At 41.9% G+C, this 18,974-nt stretch overlaps 1 protein-coding gene across 4 annotated transcripts in view; it reads left to right on the forward strand.

The window, feature by feature from the left end:
- The window catches only part of LOC134212440 (Kv channel-interacting protein 4-like), a 290,551-nt gene extending 280,256 nt beyond the window's left edge, over nt 1–10,295 (forward strand). For 3 of the 4 annotated variants that reach the window (XM_062690304.1, XM_062690305.1, XM_062690306.1), the window contains one exon: nt 1,348–10,295. In XM_062690304.1, the coding sequence (XP_062546288.1) occupies nt 1,348–1,458 (111 nt within the window). In that variant the 3' untranslated portion in view covers nt 1,459–10,295. The remainder of the gene's footprint in view (nt 1–1,347) is intronic. The other variant, XR_009979275.1, reaches the window with a different exon arrangement.
- Nucleotides 10,296–18,974: the final 8,679 nt, after the last annotated feature.

The raw sequence follows: 18,974 nt of genomic DNA on the forward strand, positions 1-18,974 counted from the left end.
GATCACCTTCCTGTGACATTTGAAATCTCACAAGAAGCCATTTATAATCAAATCAGCTCTACTTTCAATTATCATAGAGCTGATTGGGATTTATATAAAACGTACATCGATAGGAATTTTGACGTTGATATTCCTTTGGATACAAAAAGTGATATTGACAATGCGCTCGTATCTTTGACAAATTTAATTGTCGAAGCCAGAGGCATTGCAATTCCGAAATGTGAAGTTCAATTCAACTCCATTATTATTGACGACGATCTTCAGCTACTGATCCGTCTTAAAAATATGAGAAGAAGGCAATACCAAAGAACTCGCGATCCCGCGTTGAAAGTTATTTGGCGAGATTTGCAAAATGAAATTAAAAAACGTTTCGCTATTCTGAGAAATACAAACTTTGAGAATAATGTCTCGAAGTTGGATCCCAGTTCGAAACCCTTTTGGAAATTAACGAAAATTCTTAAAAAACCTCGAAAGCCAATTCCAGCGCTTAAAGAGGGAGAACAAAAATTATTAACAAATGGCGAAAAGGTTCAAAAACTTGCTCAGCAGTTCGAGAGTGCCCATAATTTTAGTCTAGATCTCACTAGTCCAATTGAGCATCAGGTTACACGGAGCTTCGAAGACATTCTCAATCAAGTGAATGTTTTCGACCCTTCGTTGGGAACTAATTTGGATGAAGTGAGATCTATTACTAGAAAATTTAAAAATATGAAAGCCCCGGGTGATGATGGTATTTTCTATATACTTATCAAAAAACTTCCTGAGAGCTCTTTATCCTTTTTGGTTAATTTATTTAACAAATGTTTTCAATTGGCATACTTTCCAGATAAATGGAAAAACGCCAAAGTTGTTCCAATTTTGAAGCCGGATAAAAATCCAGCTGAGTCTTCTAGTTATCGCCCAATCAATTTGCTTTCTTCAATAAGCAAACTGTTTGAAAAGATTATTTTAAATAGAATGGTGGTTCATATTAATGACAATTCTATTTTTGCTGATGAGCAATTTGGTTTTCGCCATGGGCATTCAACCACCCATCAGTTATTAAGAGTAACGAATTTAATTCGGCTCAACAAATCTGAAGGATATTCGACTGGAGTTGCTCTTCTTTATATAGAGAAAGCATTTGACAGTGGGGCCCATATTTGGCATGAAGGTTTGATTGTAAAATTGATGGATTAATAATAACTAAAAATGTAACATAGAAAATAAGGATGATAGTGTTGAGAAATGAAAAATAAAACGAATGCAAACTTATGAGGATTGACAGGAAGATGCCTATTTGACTTACATCATTATACAAATTAATTTGACTGATTCTGTAACTAATCGCTATGTCTTCTTTCACAGAAAATGGACCGCAATTGCGACGGCAAGATCACCCTGGACGAGTTCATCGAGTGCTGCACCACGGACGAAAGCATTCGTCGTTCGATAGCTGTTTTCGATACCATCTTCTAAGTGCAGCAACCATCGATGTTGAAATTTGTTTCTTTTTTTTAAGGGATGGAGCCAACAGCAACATCACAAAACCAAAACGTAACCAAAAGTGATAGAACGTATGAAAGCCGCGCAAAAATGGTTGTTCCCCTTGCTGAACGATCACAGATATATGAGCTCTTGTTGTTGTAACCCATATATGTACGCTATGCAATTTCTACGAATGAATGAATTGATCGATCACGGGGCATAAGACACGTGTTACAACATTGCCAATTTATCCTATCGTGATTCGCACAAACGCACGCTGTTATCGAGCAAATTCTTGTTTAATGTTCTACATCTTAAGCAGGCTTCATCAGCTTACGTTGTAATTATTTTGAATGACGTACGAGTTCTAATGTAGCTCATCATGTTTACTGCCGCGCCAAGCTTGATTGTCTCATATCGGTTTTTACTACGCCGGACTCACTTATGCGTTAGAAATATCGCATTCGTCGTAACATGTCATTTTTCTAACGAGCATCATAGCTAGAGTTTCCAACAATCTGTCCATAATACGAATTAGTAATCATTCAGTTAAATCTGTTAGTAACTATACAGGCACGTATTTCGACGCCAACAGTGAGGCCACCTTAAACGTCTCGTACTTGGATCAACATTTTGTTTTGGAATTCATTAATGGCCTCACTTGGTGACCACCGCCAGTCAGTAGAAAGGTGACATGGGACAAGCTTGCAAGGGATGGCAGTTTTCTTTACGATAAAGCAGTAATGTGAAGCTTTTAAGTGAATTTAGCTATGCATCGGAGTAACCTGCTCAGTACATATGACCAAACTGTATATCACAACGAATTATGTAGGCCATTCAATGAACGACTAACGATAGGAAGAATGTTATTATTTCAAGCCATTGAGAAGCCGATTGCTATCGAAACTGTTGCTACTGGTGGAAACGCAAGCATGAGTCAGTACCGAAAAGATAGGGGAAAGTACTGAATCGTTATTCTTACGACAAAGTTCGCCAACGGGTTTCGTTCCCAGCTTCTTCATCGCAGGCCATCTCCTTCTATTCATTGTCATACGAAGGATGAGCTTTCCTATCCCACTGTGTCTGTCGTCTAACTCTGGGTAAGGTTGATACTATTGCTGCCGCTGCACAGATTAAAGTCTAATCCCGCTTTTGATAAATTTCCTGTGCCAGATGATATGACAGAGGAAAAGGAACCAAAAGGAAGCTCCTACGCTAAGCTAACAATTAGTTTTACGGATTAGAAGTTCATGCCTTACTTAATGGAACAGTTTCAGCGCCGTTATGTTAATCGTGCTAAGTTTTAAATGAACCTTTAAAAATGTGCGACTGGCAATGCGATATTATATTATACTGGTGATAGAATAAATTATTGTTGATGACTAGTCTCAACCTGTCTCAACTAGTAAGAAATAAAACAATCAATTCAGACGTTTTGATAAACAGTCCTCTTTTTCCATTCTTATTGATTCCATGATGCACTGGGCAGAATTTTATTCAAATCACTCATGGATGGTACTAAATTTCTTAGTAGCTTATGAGAAATGTCAAGATTCAATATCTTGACGCTGATTGGTGTTATACACGATTAAGAACTCTAAAACCTGATAGATGAGGCAGCCTGAGGCTGCAAATCTCTATACAAAGATAAAAAAAGCCTCCCGAAATCCAAAACTAATTTCACTTGCGTTTTCAAGGGAACCCTCACTCGATACGGATTCAACGCACAGCTGGGGACGCAGCAAAGCTGAAATAATAAAAATGACAGTTGTGCGTTGCCGCCTATTATTTTTTTACGACGCCGATGGTTATTAAAGGACTGTTGAAGCAGTTGGGTTACGTACATTTTAACAAAAGATTTATCAAGTTCTTTCGAAATTACATGTAAAATGTGTAAAAGTGCCAGCAAGACTCTTTTTAATTCCACATACAATTTCTTTAAAAATACTTAGGATAGGATAGAAAGGATTTTTTCCGAGAATTACTTCTGTAAAACCAGCAATTTCTTTGAGAATTTCATCAGTAAATCCTCCAGAAATTGTTTCATGAAATCTTTCCGGACCACCTTTTTAATACAAATATTTAACCGTGACTTCTTCTTAAAAACATTCCGGCATCATTCATGGAATTTTCTAAGAAATTTGCGGAGAATATCCGGAGATTTTTTTGCCATTCTCGTAAAACAAAGTTCATTTCACTCCAAAATCGAACTTTTTATAGAAGTCTCGGAGAGCCATGATGTTATATACTAATCGACTTAGCTCGCCGAGCTGAAAAAATGTCTGTCTGTCCGTGTGTATGTGTGTGTGCACACGAAAACCGAAAAACATTAGCCACTTTTTCATATAGTAATTCTTAACCGATTTTCCCGCAACAGGTTGCATTCGACGCGGCATGCTCTCTAGTTGATCGCTATTGAATATAGTAACGATCGATTATTGCGCTCAAAAGTTATGAAGAAAATGGTGTATTTAACCATATACGGTTGGTTGGTTGACTCGCCTTATAGAGTTTGCATGAGCCGTAATGTAGGCAATTATTTATTATGTGTATCACACCAAGGTGAAACCAAACGAATGAATCGAGAAAGGCATCGTCACCGCTAGGTGGATTTATCTGGGTGTTTTTATAGACATTTTCGGAAACATTTTTGTAACCTTATCTGTATACTTAACCAGAAGAATTTTTGAAGGAACTCTTTTAGGAATTTGCAGACAAAATCCTGAAGGAACTTCTTAAGAGTTCCAAGCGATTTTCGAATAGAGTTCTTGAAAAAAATGAAAGAAATACCAGGAGGAATTCCCAGTAGAATTCTCGAGAGCTAGATGTAAGATGCACATTGAACATAAAGGAATTCCATGTGAATTTCGAAAGGAATTCAAATGGAATTTCAGGAGAGTTTTCGAAGTAATTTATTGAAAGTTCATTTTCTGTGAAATAATCTAATGGAACTCTCATGTGAGTCTCTAGAGTAGCTCCTGGTAGAATTCCAATAACTTTCGTAGAAATTCGAGGAGAAATTTTCAGATAAATTTCTTGATTAACTTCCAGAGGAATTGCTGGAGTAACTTCCGGAGGAATTCTTGGAGGAACTTCTGGAGGAATTCCTGGAGTAAATCCCGGAGGGTTTCCTGGAGGAAGTTCCGGAGAAATTCCTGGAGGAAGTTCCGGAGAAATTCCTGGAAAAACTTCCGGAAGAATTCCTGAAGGAAATTCTGGAAGGATTCCTGGTGGAACTTCCGTAAGAATTTCTGGAGGAAATCCCGAAGGGTTTCCTGGAGGAACTTCCGGAAGAATTCCTGGAAGAACTTTCGGAGGTATTCCTGGAGGAGCCTCCAGAGGAATTCCTGGAGGAACTTCCGGAGGAATTTCTGAAGGAACTTGCGGAGGAACTCCTGAAGGAACTTCCGGAGGAATTGCTGGAGGAACTTCCGGAAGAATTTCTGGAGGAAATCCCGGAGAAATTCCTGGATGAAGTTCCGGAGAAATTCCTGGAGGAAGTTCCGGAGAAATTCCTGGAGGAAGTTCCGGAGAAATTCCTGGAGGAAGCTCCGGAGAAATTCCTGGAGAAACTTCCGGAAGAATTCATGAAGAAAATACTGGAAGGATTCCTGGTGGAACTGCCGGAAGAATTTCTGGAGGAATTCCTGGAGTAAATCCCGGAGGGTTTCCTGGAGGAACTTCCGGAAGAATTCCTGGAGGAACTTTCGGTGGTATTCCTGGAGGAACCTCCGGAGGAATTCCTGGAGGAACTTGCGGAGGAATTCCTGGAGGAATTTGCGGAAGAACTCCTGCGGGAATTGCTGGACGAACTTCTGGAGGAATTCCTGGAGCAACTTCCGGAGAAATTCCGGAATTCCCGGAGGAGCTTCCGGAAGAATTCCCGGAGGAACTTCCGGAAGAATTCCGGAAGGAACTTCCGGAGGAATTTCCGGAGGAATTCCCGGAGGAACTTCCGGAGGAATTCCTGGAGGAAATTCTGGAAGGATTCCTGGTGGAACTTCCGGAAGAATTCCTGGGTAAAATCCCGGAGGAGTTCCTGGAGGACCTTCCGGAGGAATTAAGGAACTACCGAAGATATTGCTAGAGCTATTTAAACACGGTGGTGAGGTACTGGCTAGAGCGCTGCACTGGATCATTACCAAGATTTGGGAGGAGGAAGTTTTGCCGCAGGAGTGGATGGAATGTGTCGTGTGTCCCATCTACAAAAAGGGCGATAAGCTGGATTGTAGCAACTACCGCGCAATCACATTGCCGAATGCCGCCTACAAGGTACTCTCCCAAATTTTATGCCGCCGACTACCACCAATTGCAAGGGAGTTCATGGGGCAGTACCAGGAGGGTTTTATGGGCGAACGCTCCAACACAGACCAGATGTTCGCCATTCGCCAAGTACTGCAGAAATGTCGCGAATACAACGTGCCCACACATCATCTATTCATCGACTTCAAAGCCGCATATGATACAATCGATCGGGACCAGCTATGGCAGCTAATGCACGAAAACGGATTTCCGATGTGGTTGAAGAATTCGTGTACTTGGGCTCACTGGTGACCGCCGATAACGATACCAGCAGAGAAATTCGAATGCGCATAGTGGCTGGTAATCGTACGTACTTTAGACTCCGCAAGACGCTCCGATCGAATAGAGTTCGTCGCCGTACCAAACTGGCAATCTATAAAACGCTCATTAGACCGGTAGTCCTCTACGGACACGAGACCTGGACGATGCTCGTGGAGGACCTACGCGCACTTCGAGTTTTCGAAAGGAAAGTGCTGCGTACCATCTATGGTGGGGTGCAGATGGCGGACGGTACGTGGAGGAGGCGAATGAACCACGAGTTGCATCAGCTGTTGGGAGAACCATCCATCGTTCACACCGCGAAAATCGGACGACTGCGGTAGGCCGGGCACGTAGCCAGAATGTCGGACAGTAACCCGGTGAAAATTATTCTCGACAACGATCCAACGGGTACAAGAAGGCGAAGTGCGCAGCGGGCAAAGTGGATCGATCAGGTGGAAGATGACTTGCGGACCCTCCGTAGACTGCGTGGTTAGCGACGTGTAACCATGGACCGAGCCGAATGAAGAAGACTCTTATATACCGCACAGGACACTTCGACCTTAGTCTGAATAAATAAATAATAATAAGATATTGCTAGAGGAATTCCTGGAGGAAGTTCTGGAGAAAGTTCCGGAGAAATTCCTGGAGCAACTTCCGGAAGAGTTCCTGAAGAAAATTCTGGGAGAATTCCTGAAGGAAATTCTGCGAAGATTCCTGGAGGAAATTCTGAAAGGATTCCTGGTGGAACTTCCGGAGAATGGAGAAAATCCCGGAGGAATTCCTAAAGGAAATACCGGGTTACTTGCCGGGTTGGCCAAGCGGATCAGGCTTTTGAGAGCGCCGAAATCATAATTTAGATATGAAAATTAATAAAAACCCAGATTAATCCACCTAGCGTGGGTGGTGCCTTTCTCGCGTTTAGTAAAGACACCAACCTTATATGGGGTTTATATGGTTTGATGTACCATTTTATTCATAACTTTTAAACGCAATGACCGATCGTTATCAAATTCAATAGTGATCAACAAGTCCCCAGTCGAATAAAACTTGTTGCGAGAAAATCGGTTAAGGATTACTATACGAAAAGTTGTCTAATGTTTTTGTTGGCTTTTGTGCACACACATACACACACATACTCACATACATACACACGGACAGACAGACATGTGCTCAGTTCGTCGAGCTGAGTCGAATGATATACCGTGAACCCCCGGTAATATGACCGCTTTTAATCTGAACACTTTTTAATTTGAACCCCGTTCGTTTGAACATCGTTCAAATTAAAAATGGTTCAAACGTCATTTAACACGTGGAATCGAGAAAAGAAAAATGGAACATCGTGAAACGGAATGCAGAATCAAAACAAACCAGCAAAGAGAGCAGCCAGAAACCAGTTTTTCTGATGCAAATAGAGTAACCAGAAGTTTAAATTAAAAATGAACCCCGTTAATTTGAATGAGGTACCGTTCAAATTATCGGGGGCCCACGGTATAACACTTTGGGTCTCAGAGGCTTCTATAAAAAGTTCGTTTTCGGAGTGAAATGATAGCCTTTCGGTTCAACTTTGTTGTACGAGAAAGGCAAAAAACTCTCAACGACCTTAATCAACCGATTGAATATATACCGGAAGGCTCTTCTCCGTCAATAACTGTTACAGGTATCAGACCGTCGGCTCAGAAAACATGTTCCTCTTAATTTGGGAGATTTGTGCCATCGCCTTTACTGTCTTTTTCATCATTTACCTGACGAAAAAAAATAGAAAGGAACAGGAAATGCAAATGGAAAGACGCATGCAACTAACTTCTGAGGCACGAGCTTTAGATAAGGACTTCAATACGCGAAAAGCGAAACACAGAGTAGACTGTAAAAACACAAATTAACTCCATAATTGCCCATACAGTTGTCTTTCGCGACCTAGAAATCCAAACCGTTGTCAAATAATTAATACATAAAAGTAGTTATAAGGAGTTGATTAGAATTTGAGATAAACATTTTATGCATGCAAACTTGTTGAGGTTTAGATTTTTTTATTTTGAGTCCATATTTTGAATTTGATTTTGTTTTTGGGTCTAAATGTAAACAGGAAAAGCTTTAAACAAGGATGAGTAGTTGCAATGAAGGCAGTACGAGAGTGTGCATTGAGGGATTTCAGCAATGATGGCAAATGACCTACTTCAAAGTTGAATGTTTTTGGACCAACCAAATCAAAGAGTTTCCTGTAGCAACCACGAAACTAGCGCAACAGTTATACGAGCTTCCACCAAAACTGAAAAGTTTCTATCTTTTAATGTTCGGAACCAGCATTCAAGCATTTATTGAAAGGCCAACTAACGCATAATCGTTAGCAATAATTAATACGCTTCTATCCTAAAAAAGGCGCAACTATGTAGCTTTAACTTGACAATTTATATGTAAAATGAAGATAATCTGTTATTCCACATGTCAGCCGTATGTTTGTAGAAGGGAATGTTTGAAACAAAATTTAAAAAATAATAATGGAGAAGCTTAAATGTATTAGCAGAGCAGTAATAATCACTAAGTGGCATATGATGAGCAAAACGATCGATAAAAAATCAACCATTTTAGCGCGTGAAAGAGACAAATGAAACTCAGTGATATAATTTTTGTAGATTTCAGAAGGAAAAATAATATCCAGTATCAATCGTACCGATTGTTGTGTTGTATTTCGATGGCTGCTTAAAATTCACACGATAAAACAGGAACATTAACATCCCGATTGTAATGCAGTTTAGTAAGTAATGAAAATGAAAAAGGTGTATCACCGTGAGTAGGATATTTTACAAAACGTTTGTTGACAAATCTCTACTTGAAAATCCAAAGATAGCAAGAAATCAATGTTCCAAATGATTCTTCACACTTAACGATGCTTTAAAGTATTCGTACTTTCTCTCACTCTTAAATAAACTGTTAATTGTTCAAATAGTTTTCCAACGTTCTCGAAGCTTACAGATATGAATTGCTCTAAATTATATCTATTGAAAACCATTTCTTAGCTCTCACACTACACTCTTACATATGAGGATAAAATCCTAACACACTAACCTAATCTATGGTCACTTTGGTCCAGCAAGCTACTACTAAATCATATTGGATACTGTATTCAACTGAGTAGAATTAGTGTAGGAAACAAAAACACGAGATATACTACCAACTCATATATGAGAGAGCATTAAACTGAACGCAGGACGCTGAAAATCAAAAGTTAATATCACTTTCCTCGTCGTTGTACCAATTACCAAATAAAAAGAAAAGTTAAAACCTGATGTAAACTCCAGTGATAGAATAGAACCAAACGTGGTCTCCCTTCCACCCTGTGAACGGTACATTGATCTAAAAGATTGTCGTCACCATCGGTGTTCCATTAGTTACGGTTTATTGTTGCAATTTTGAGTTATTTTTTTAATTGTTTGTTTTAAGTGAACACCAATAAGTAAAATACAAACTTTGTATCACCTTGCGCTTTTATTGAGCAACATTGAGTTAATCTTTCAGTCAACGACGCACACTTGAGAACGGTCTTAATTGACACTTTTTTGTATGGCCTGTTCTAGTCAAAGTCTTTGAGAACATTTGTATTATGCACTCTATGGACATGCTCATGTCCTGCTTGACTGTAATCACTTCAAAGTATAAAATTAGCATTTTTTTCTACGAATAGTATCCTTAGATGCGTTTCTTCAAGTAAATCAAATTTTTTTGATAATTTATCGCTCAAATCATGCTTAATCTCTCAAACGAATTATGACGACAAAAAACACGGAAGGAGGCACATTTTTATACATTTCAATTTACCTAAATCAAACGATAATATTTGTTATTCCACGTTCCACGTGTTGTACCATTTGCGACTTCTTTTAGTCGATATATTTTTAAACCCGATGTAATTGTTGTTACTCTGATATAAAATTTAATACGGTTCACAAAGCAACTCACATTTTTGAATGAGGAAAGATTTCATGTCACGACCTTAAATTTTCCTGAATAAAAACTTAGATATAGATTTATATGGTTGTTGTCCATTTGAGGTAAGATTATTGATTGAAAAGGGAGAAAATGTTAGTAAGAAAAAATGAGAATAATTAGAGTTATGTTTGCATACTGGAAATTCAAATGTTTGAAAGTCGAAAGGAAATGGAAAAAAATCCAAAATTTTATAATTTGTTTCGGTGTTTAACTGGACTTCATATGTGCATTTAAAACAAGAATTAATCAATAAAGTGGCACAATGTCAAATGTATGGAATATTCAAATGTTATACAAGTTATTAGAAAGAAACTGAAAAGCTGAATTGCAGGGTGAAACAATTTGTACGTTGTGCAATCTGCATATTGCATCACATCTTCTCCATTCAACTCGGTCCATGACTGCACGTCGCCTACCACGCAGTCTGCGGAGGGTCCGCAAATCGCCTTTACCTGATCGACCCACCTTGCTCGCTGCGCATTTCACCTTATTGTGCCCGTCAGGTTGCTATCAAGAACCATTTTCACCGGGTTCTTCTTCTTCTTATTAGCATTATATTCCCCACTGGGAAAGCGCCGTCTCGCAGCTTAGTGTTCATTAAGCACTTCCACAGTTACTAACTACGAGGTTTCTAAGCAAAGTTACCTTTTTTACCTTCATGAGGCTAACACGATGATACTTTTATGCCCAGGGACGTCGAGACAATTTCCAAACCGAAAATTGACTAGATCGGCACCGGGAATAGACCCAACCACCGTCAGCATGGTCTTGCTTTGTAGCCGCGCGTCTTACCACACGGCTAAGGAGGGCCCAGGTTCACCGGGTTTATGTCCGATATTCTGGCTACGTGCCCGGCTCACCGCACTTCCGATTTTCCGGACTTCGTGAAAATCGTACCACTCGTGTCAACTCCTGCCCTCCGTTTACTCCCTCCGAAAGCGATGTTGAACAGCAGGCACGAACATTGGCGTAACTAACGGAAAATCCTAGGGGGGCTAGAGTTTTAAATTTGCTTTTCACGCATTTAACTGAAACGAATGGGTATTGTTTATTACATTGATCATTTTTTATTAAAAAATTAACAATAAAAAGTAACATGAAAAACAGTGTTGTTTACATTCTTTTTGTCCATTGCTCTTTTTTTAATTAGCATTGAATCGTCGAACTGATTTGTTAAACTGTTTCGCAACTGCTTCAAAGCCAACTTCCTTGAGCAACGATGATTCAATATGAAGTAAAGCTAGGAAAGAGAATCGATCCTGTCCCATCGTAGTACGAAGCCATGTTTTGATGCGTCGCATTGCTGAGAAACTTCGTTCAGCAGGTGCCGAGCTTACAGGAATAGTGGAAGCGATTTGAAGCATCTTGTGAAGATTCGCCATGGCACGTGTATCTATGTTTTCTCTTACGAATTGCAAATCCCACTCCGATTCCTTCTTCAGTACTCTGAGGTAGTTTTTGTAAACACGCATCTCTGACTCCAAGTCAATTATCTACAAAAGCTTTGCCTCCTTCAACCTGCAGCCCCTGGAAACAGTCAATGGCTTCTGCAATATCCAAGTTAGCAAACCGACTCTCAATACCAGAAATTATTGACAGGAGAATTGGTTCATACGCAATGCTGTGCCAGTAATCCTTAATACTCAGTGTTTCATCTGAGGGTTCTTCCTGGCTGAAATCCGTAACATAATCTAACATCACATAACACAAGACGGCGGTTTTTTACAACCCGCTTATTTCGACTCATTCTATTCGAATGCAAATCAATGTCGTACCTCTTTGGAAATGTCAAAATTTTCTGCCACAAGTCCACAAAATTTTTCGCCCCGTGTTTCAATGTAGTGTTCCACGTGTCAATTTAGCTGATCCGCCGAGAGTTGACTCCGTTTTTTCGAAGTAATTTGAAAGAACATTCATAATAGAAAGAATGGAATCCATTATGAAAAGGCAAACAACAAAATCAGGCTTCACAATTGCGGAAAGAATGCCGTTTGCCGTTATTGAATCTTTATCCGCACTATCTTCAACTTCCTTTGACAGTGATTTATAAATTGCCTCAAAATTCTCAATTAGGCAACGACAGTTTTTGTATCGGCAATTCCATCTTGTTGTGCTTAAGCTACCAATTTCTTTAAACCAAGAGCTTTTTGAGTTTCCACGAAAGCGGAATGTGTGCTTGGTTTATTGTAATGTATGTAGAGAGATTCAATTATGTTGAAAAATGAAGCTGCTCTCTTTATTTGCATACACGCATCCATGATGATCAAATTAACCCTATGAGCCATGCAATGAACATAAATGGCTTCAGGATGTAAATCCCTAATCAATCTCTGCACACCGTTGTGCTCGCCTTTCATTACTGATGCTCCATCGTATGACTATGCTACCATACATGACGTACCAATACCCAGCTCAATGATCACCCGCTGGATAGCCTCTGATAAGCTACAAGCATTTCTCGAAGTAGAGCAGTCGACGAAACAAATGAAACTCTCCCTAATGCAGTGGCCGTCAGGATATCGTAGAACCACCGCCATTTGCTCTTCCTTAAAACACCTTGCCTCGTCAACTATAACGCTGTATACTCCCGCCGCTAGAATTTTGTCACGTATTTTATTTTTGATTTCAGATGCCGCCAAGTTTATCACTTCATTTTGAATCTTAGGGCTAGTGTAATTTGTTTTTCGATCAAAGTGCTTACTAAATTGTTCATCATATTTAGCGAACAGTTGACAGAATTCCAGAAAATTTCCTCTATTGCTAGATTCTTCATTTTCCTTATGTCCTCTCAAAGGAAGACCCTGTCTCCCCAAACAAAGAATTATGTCAAAAAGCTTTTCCACATAATTCGAAATCTCTGTATCCTGCTGATATTTTTGCTCAAATACGAGCTCTGCAACAGATTTGTTTGTCTGTTTGTGATTCACAAACCTTTCGTTGCATTTCTTATGAAAGCAGGATGATTCGTGTGTTCGCAAAGCATCCAGTAGTTTTTTTCCATTTGTTATAACCGGTAGAAATAAAACATTCGCGTTGATCTCGGAGTTCGATTTCAACTGAAAACAGTCGGCATGGAAAGCAGAACACTTTATCAGTACTTACACTATACTCAATCCATGGAAATGATTCACAATGGTGTGCCGAGAAACTACGATACTGTTTTCCATCAATGGTTTTTGGAAAATTTTGCAGCTTCGGTTGATGTGGTCCTGATTCAAGTGTACCCAAGTCAAAAACATCCGTAGCAGTAACGCAAGGCTGCTTGAACTTAGAAATTGTGGCATTTGATGAGCTCGTGCTCAGTTGCGGATCTGATTCATCGACGACAGCTGGAGACGTAGGACAAAAAAAATTGTCCGTCCTTTTTTCTCATTTTTTTTCATTTCTGTGACATATGTTTTATGGTAATTAGGGGAATTACTGAATATACATGTTTATAAAACATAATGGGATAGTTTTACTTACCAATTGTTTAAAAACGAAAACGTACAAAAATAACAAAACGCTCCCGCTACTTGATTTTGACAGTTTCTTGAATTGTATCAATAAAAACAAAGAAAAAGGTTAATGGGAATTAAAATCTCTTAGTATGTGTGAGTATCCAATAAATTATGACGTTTCATGATATGGTTTTCATTGATCAACATTTTAACATGCGGTAAAGCTCTCTAAACGTTAACAAAGGCTGTCCTATTAAAATGAATAGGACGTTGGGATAATAATGAATTTATGACATGTCCAGACTGACAAAACCATTTTAATTTTCTGCGGTATGTTCGCAACCGTTGGTTTGATGAGCAAAGGTTGGATGAAGGAAGAAGAGCTGCGGTTAAAAGTATTTATGTAGAAGAAATTCGCAATAATTCTAGGGGGGGCTAATTTGATCCTAGGGGGGGCTAAAGCCCCCCCTAGCCCCCCTGTAGCTACGCCAATGGGCACGAAAGACCATCACTTCGAGACTCGAGAATGCCTCTGAAACTCGAACGACTCCATCGTCGCCTTGATCAACCGTTTATCCGGAAACCCGTGTTCGTGCATTAGCTGCCATAGCTGGTCCCAAATTGATTATATCGTTTTTTATTTATTACCAGACTAAGGCCGGAGTGGCCTGTGCTGCACATAAAAGTCTTCTCCATTCGGCTCGGTCCATGGCTACCCGTCGCCAACCACGCAGTCTACGGAGGGTCCGCAAGTCATCTTCCACCTGACCGATCCACCTTGCCCGCTGCGCACCTCCCCTTCTTGTGCCCGTCGGATTGTTGTCGAGAACCATTTTCACCGGGTAACTGTCCGACATTCTGGCTACGTACCCGGCCCACCGCAGTCGTCCGATTTTCGCGGTGTGAACGATGGATGGTTCTCCCAACAGCTGATGCAACTCGTGGTTCATTCGCCTCCTCCACGTACCGTCCGCCATCTGCACCCCACCATAGATGGTACGCAGCACTTTCCTTTCTAAAACTCCAAGTGCGCGTTGGTCCTCCACGAGCATCGTCCAGGTCTCGTGTCCGTATAGGACTACCGATCTATTGAGCGTTTTGTAGATAGTCAGTTTGGTACGGCGGCGAACTCTATTCGATCGGAGCGTCTTGCGGAGTCCAAAGTACGTACGATTTCCAGCCACTATGCGCCTCCGAATTTCTCCGCTGGTATCATTTTCGGCAGTCACCAGTGAGCCCAAGTACACAAATTCTTCTACCATCTCGATTTCGTCACCACCGATGCAAACTCGAGGTGGGTGGCTCACATTGTCCTCTCTTGAACCTCCTCCTATCATGTACTTCGTCTTCGACGTGTTGATGACTAGTCCGATCCGCTTGGCTTCCCTCTTCAGTCTGATGTAGGCTTCCTCAATCTTCTCAATGTTACGTGCCATAATATCTATGTCATCGGCGAAGCCAAATAGCTGGACAGACTTATTGAAAATTGTACCACTCGTGTTAATCCCTGCTCTTCGTATTACCCCTTCCAAAGCGATGTTGAATAGTAGACACGAAAGACCATCACCTTGCCGTAACCCTTTGCGGGTTTCGAAGGGACTCGAGAATGCCCTTGAAACTCTAACTACGCACATCACCCGATCCATCGTCGCTTTGATCAACCGTGTCAGTTTATCCGAAAATCCGTGTTCGTGCATTAGATGCCATAGCTGGTCTCGATCGATTGTATCATATGCGGCTTTGAAGTCAATGAATAGATGATGTGTGGGCACGTTGTATTCGCGGCATTTCTGTAGTACTTGGCGAATGGCGAACACCTGGTCCGTGGTGGAGCGTACGCCCATAAAACCCGCCTGGTACTGTCCCACGAACTCCCTTGCAATTGGTGCTAGTCGACGGCATAAAATTTAGGATAGTACCTTGTAGGCGGCGTTCAGCAATGTGATTGCGCGGTATTTACTACAATCCAGCTTATCGCCCTTTTTGTAGATGGGACACACGACACCTTCCATCCACTCCTGCGGCAAAACTTCCTCCTCCCTAATCTTGATAATGGCCCAGTCCAGCGCTCTAGCCAGTGCTCACTACCGTGTTTGAATAGCTCTCCTTGTAGTTGGTCAACTCCAGGGGCTTTGTTGTTCTTCAGCCGGCCAATCTCCTCCTGGATTTCCTGGAGATCCAAAGCCGGTAAAATAATGTCCTGCGCGCGTTCTCCCAGGTCCATCACCATACACCACTTCGTCTGCCACATCGCCATTCAGGTGCTCTTCGTAGTGCTGCCGCCACCTTTGGATCACCTCACGCTCGTTCGTAAGAAGGTTCCCGTTTATGTCCTTACACATATCAGGCTGTGGCACGCGGCCCTTACGTGAACGATTTAACTTCTTATAGAACTTTCGTGTGTTATTAGCGCGGTACATGGTCTCGAACTTCCTGCTAGCGCTTTTTCCTTCGGAAAATCGAGTTTTGTCTGTTCCGCCCCCGTCTACATCGTGCCTAGTTCGCCCTCGTGCGGTGTTGCAGCAATCTCGTCCATGTTGCATATTTCTCTTCTACTAACTGCTCACATTCGCCGTCATACCAGTCGTTTCTCTGATCCGGGGCCACCGTGCCAAGTGCAGCAATTGCGGTGCTAGCAATGGCGGATCGATTATCTCTCCAACCATCTTCAAGAGATGCTGCGCCAAGCTGCTCTTCCGTTGGGAGTGCTACTTCCAGCTGCTGCGCGTATTTTTGGACTAGTCTACTGTCTTGTAGTCGCCCAATGTTAAGCTTTGACGCGTGTTGTACACCGTCGAGAGTTTTGAGCGCAGGCATACTGACCGAGGTAGTGGTCGGATTCAATATTCGCACTGCGGTAACTGCGGACGTTCGTGATGTCGGAGAAGAATTCACCGTCGATTAGAACGTGGTCGATTTGGTTTTCCGTTTCTTGGTTGGGTGATCTCCATGTGGCCTTGTGAATATTTTTGCGAGGAAAGAAGGTGCTTCGGACTACCATTCCGCGGGAGGCTGCGAAGTTTATGCATCGTTGGCCGTTGTCATTCGATACGGTGTGCAGACTATCCGGTCCAATGACCGGTCTATACATTTCCTCCCTTCCTACCTGTGCGTTCATGTCACCGATGACGATTTTGACGTCCCGCAGTGGGTATCCATCGTATGTCTGCTCCAGCTGTGCGTAGAACGCTTCTTTCTCGTCGTCGGGTCTCCCTTCGTGTGGGCAGTGCACGTTGATAATGCTATAGTTGAAGAAACGGCCATTACCAAGATTTGGGAGGAGGAAGTTTTGTCGCAGGAGTGCAACTACCGCGCAATCACATCGCTGAACGCCGCCACAAGGTACTCTCCCAAATGTTATGCTGACTAGCACCAATTGCAAGGGAGTTCGTAGGACAGTACCAGGCGGGTTTCATGGGCGAATGCTCCACCACGGACCAGGTGTTCGCCATTCGCCAAGTACTGCAGAAATGCCGCGAATACAACGTGCCCACACATCATCTATTGATAGACTTCAAAGCCGCATATGATACAATCGATCGGGACCAGCTATGGTAGCTAATGCACGAAAACGGATTTCCGGATAAACTGACACGGTTGATCAAAGCGACGATGGATCGGATGATGTGCGTAGTTCGAGTTTCAGGGGCATTCTCGAGTCCCTTAGAAACGCGCAGAGGGTTACGGCAAGGTGATGGTCTTTCATGTCTGCTATTCAACATCGCCTTGGAAGGGGTAATACGAAGAGCAGGGATTAACACGAGTAGTACAATTTTCAATAAGTCCGTCCAGCTATTTGGCTTCGCCGACAACATAGATATTATGACATGTAACTTTGAGAAGATGGACGAAGCCTACATCAGACTGAAGAGGGAAGCCAAGCGGATCGGACTAGTCATCAACACGTCGAAGACAAAGTACATAATAGGAAGGGGTTCAAGAGAGACAATGTGAAGCCACCCACCTCGAGTTTGCATCGGTGGTGACGAAATCGGGATGGTAGAAGAATTTGTGTTCTTGGGCTCACTGGTGACTGCCGAAAATGACACCAGCAGAGAAATTCGGAGACGCATAGTGGCTGAAAATCGTACTTACTTTGGACTCCGCAAGACACTCCGATCGAATAGAGTTCGCCGCCGTACCAAACTGACAATCTACAAAACGCTCATTAAACCGGACACGAGACCTGGACGATGCTCGTGGAGGACCAACGCGCACTTGGAGTTTTCGAAAGGACAGTGCTGCGTACCATCTATGGTGGGGTGTAAATGGCGGACGGTACGTGGAGGAGGCGAATGAACCAAGAGTTACATCAGCTGTTGGGAGAACCATCCATCGTTCACACCGGGAAAATAGGACGACTGTGGTGGGCCGGGCAGGTAGCCAGAATGTCGAACAGTAACCCGGTGAAAATGGTTCTCGACAACGATCCGACGGGCACAAGATGGCGAGGTGCGCAGTGGGCAAAGTGGATCGATCAGGTGGAAGATAACTTGCGGCCCTCCGTACACGCAAAAAAAGCGTTTCCGAATTCGTGAACCAGCAAAAATACACCGTGATTTAATTCATGGATTCGGGAACACCAGTCACGTTTTCCAGAACGTTCCAGAAAACGTGATTGTATTCCCGTATCCGTGACTGTTGTTCACGAAAAAATACACCGTGAACTCGTTAGTTCACGAATTCATGAACGCTTTTTTTGCGTGTAGACTGCGTGGTTGGCGACGTGTAGCCATAGACCGAGCCGAATGGAGAAGACTCCTACGGGCCTACGCAAACCTCCTGTCTCATAAGAGGGCTGTCGTGCCAGGTCTGTTTAGTGTCCCAGCTAACACCAGGACTTGGGCTTGTGCACTTTAAGCGCCACAAAATCGCTTTTGTGGAGTCTGCTTGCGCATACATGCAGCTTTTTATAGAAGTTCAACAGAGCCAACTGTCGAACCTCACCACATCCTAGGCAGGCACCACAACTCGCAGATGGCCTGCCTGGGGAGGGATCGTCAAGCCCTTGGCCCTCAGCCCTTAAGAACCCTGATAGAACATATACTTTTTAAAAGGGCAAGTGAATAGATGAACTCAGTTGACCTCAATGGGCTAGGAGAATCGGAACAAGCTGTTTTTTTTTTTTTGAAAATGGTTTATTGCACGAGATGCATAAACATCAAAAATATTACCTTTTCCGGGATCCATTCGAGAAAAACATTTATTATCATGAACAATCAAATAAATATATGTACAAAGTCTAACCTGGTGCCAAAATTATGTTCAAATACATTTGATATTGAAATTTTTTAAATTATTTAAAGAATTGCATCCCATATCTCGCTGTGGAACTTTTTCGTGATTCTACTTTTTTTTTGACATTTCTCCTAGCGTATTAACCTGCTAAAAGATGAACATGTTCTCCTCTCTGTTTTTTAATTAAAGTGATTTGAATGAAGGTTATTATTAGACGCTTAATTTGCGTTCAAATAAACCAGCTTTTTTAATCTAATAAATAAATCAACTGTTATTTTGATC

This window comes from Armigeres subalbatus, chromosome 2, assembly GCF_024139115.2.
Source record: "Armigeres subalbatus isolate Guangzhou_Male chromosome 2, GZ_Asu_2, whole genome shotgun sequence".
Taxonomy (NCBI): domain Eukaryota; kingdom Metazoa; phylum Arthropoda; class Insecta; order Diptera; family Culicidae; genus Armigeres; species Armigeres subalbatus.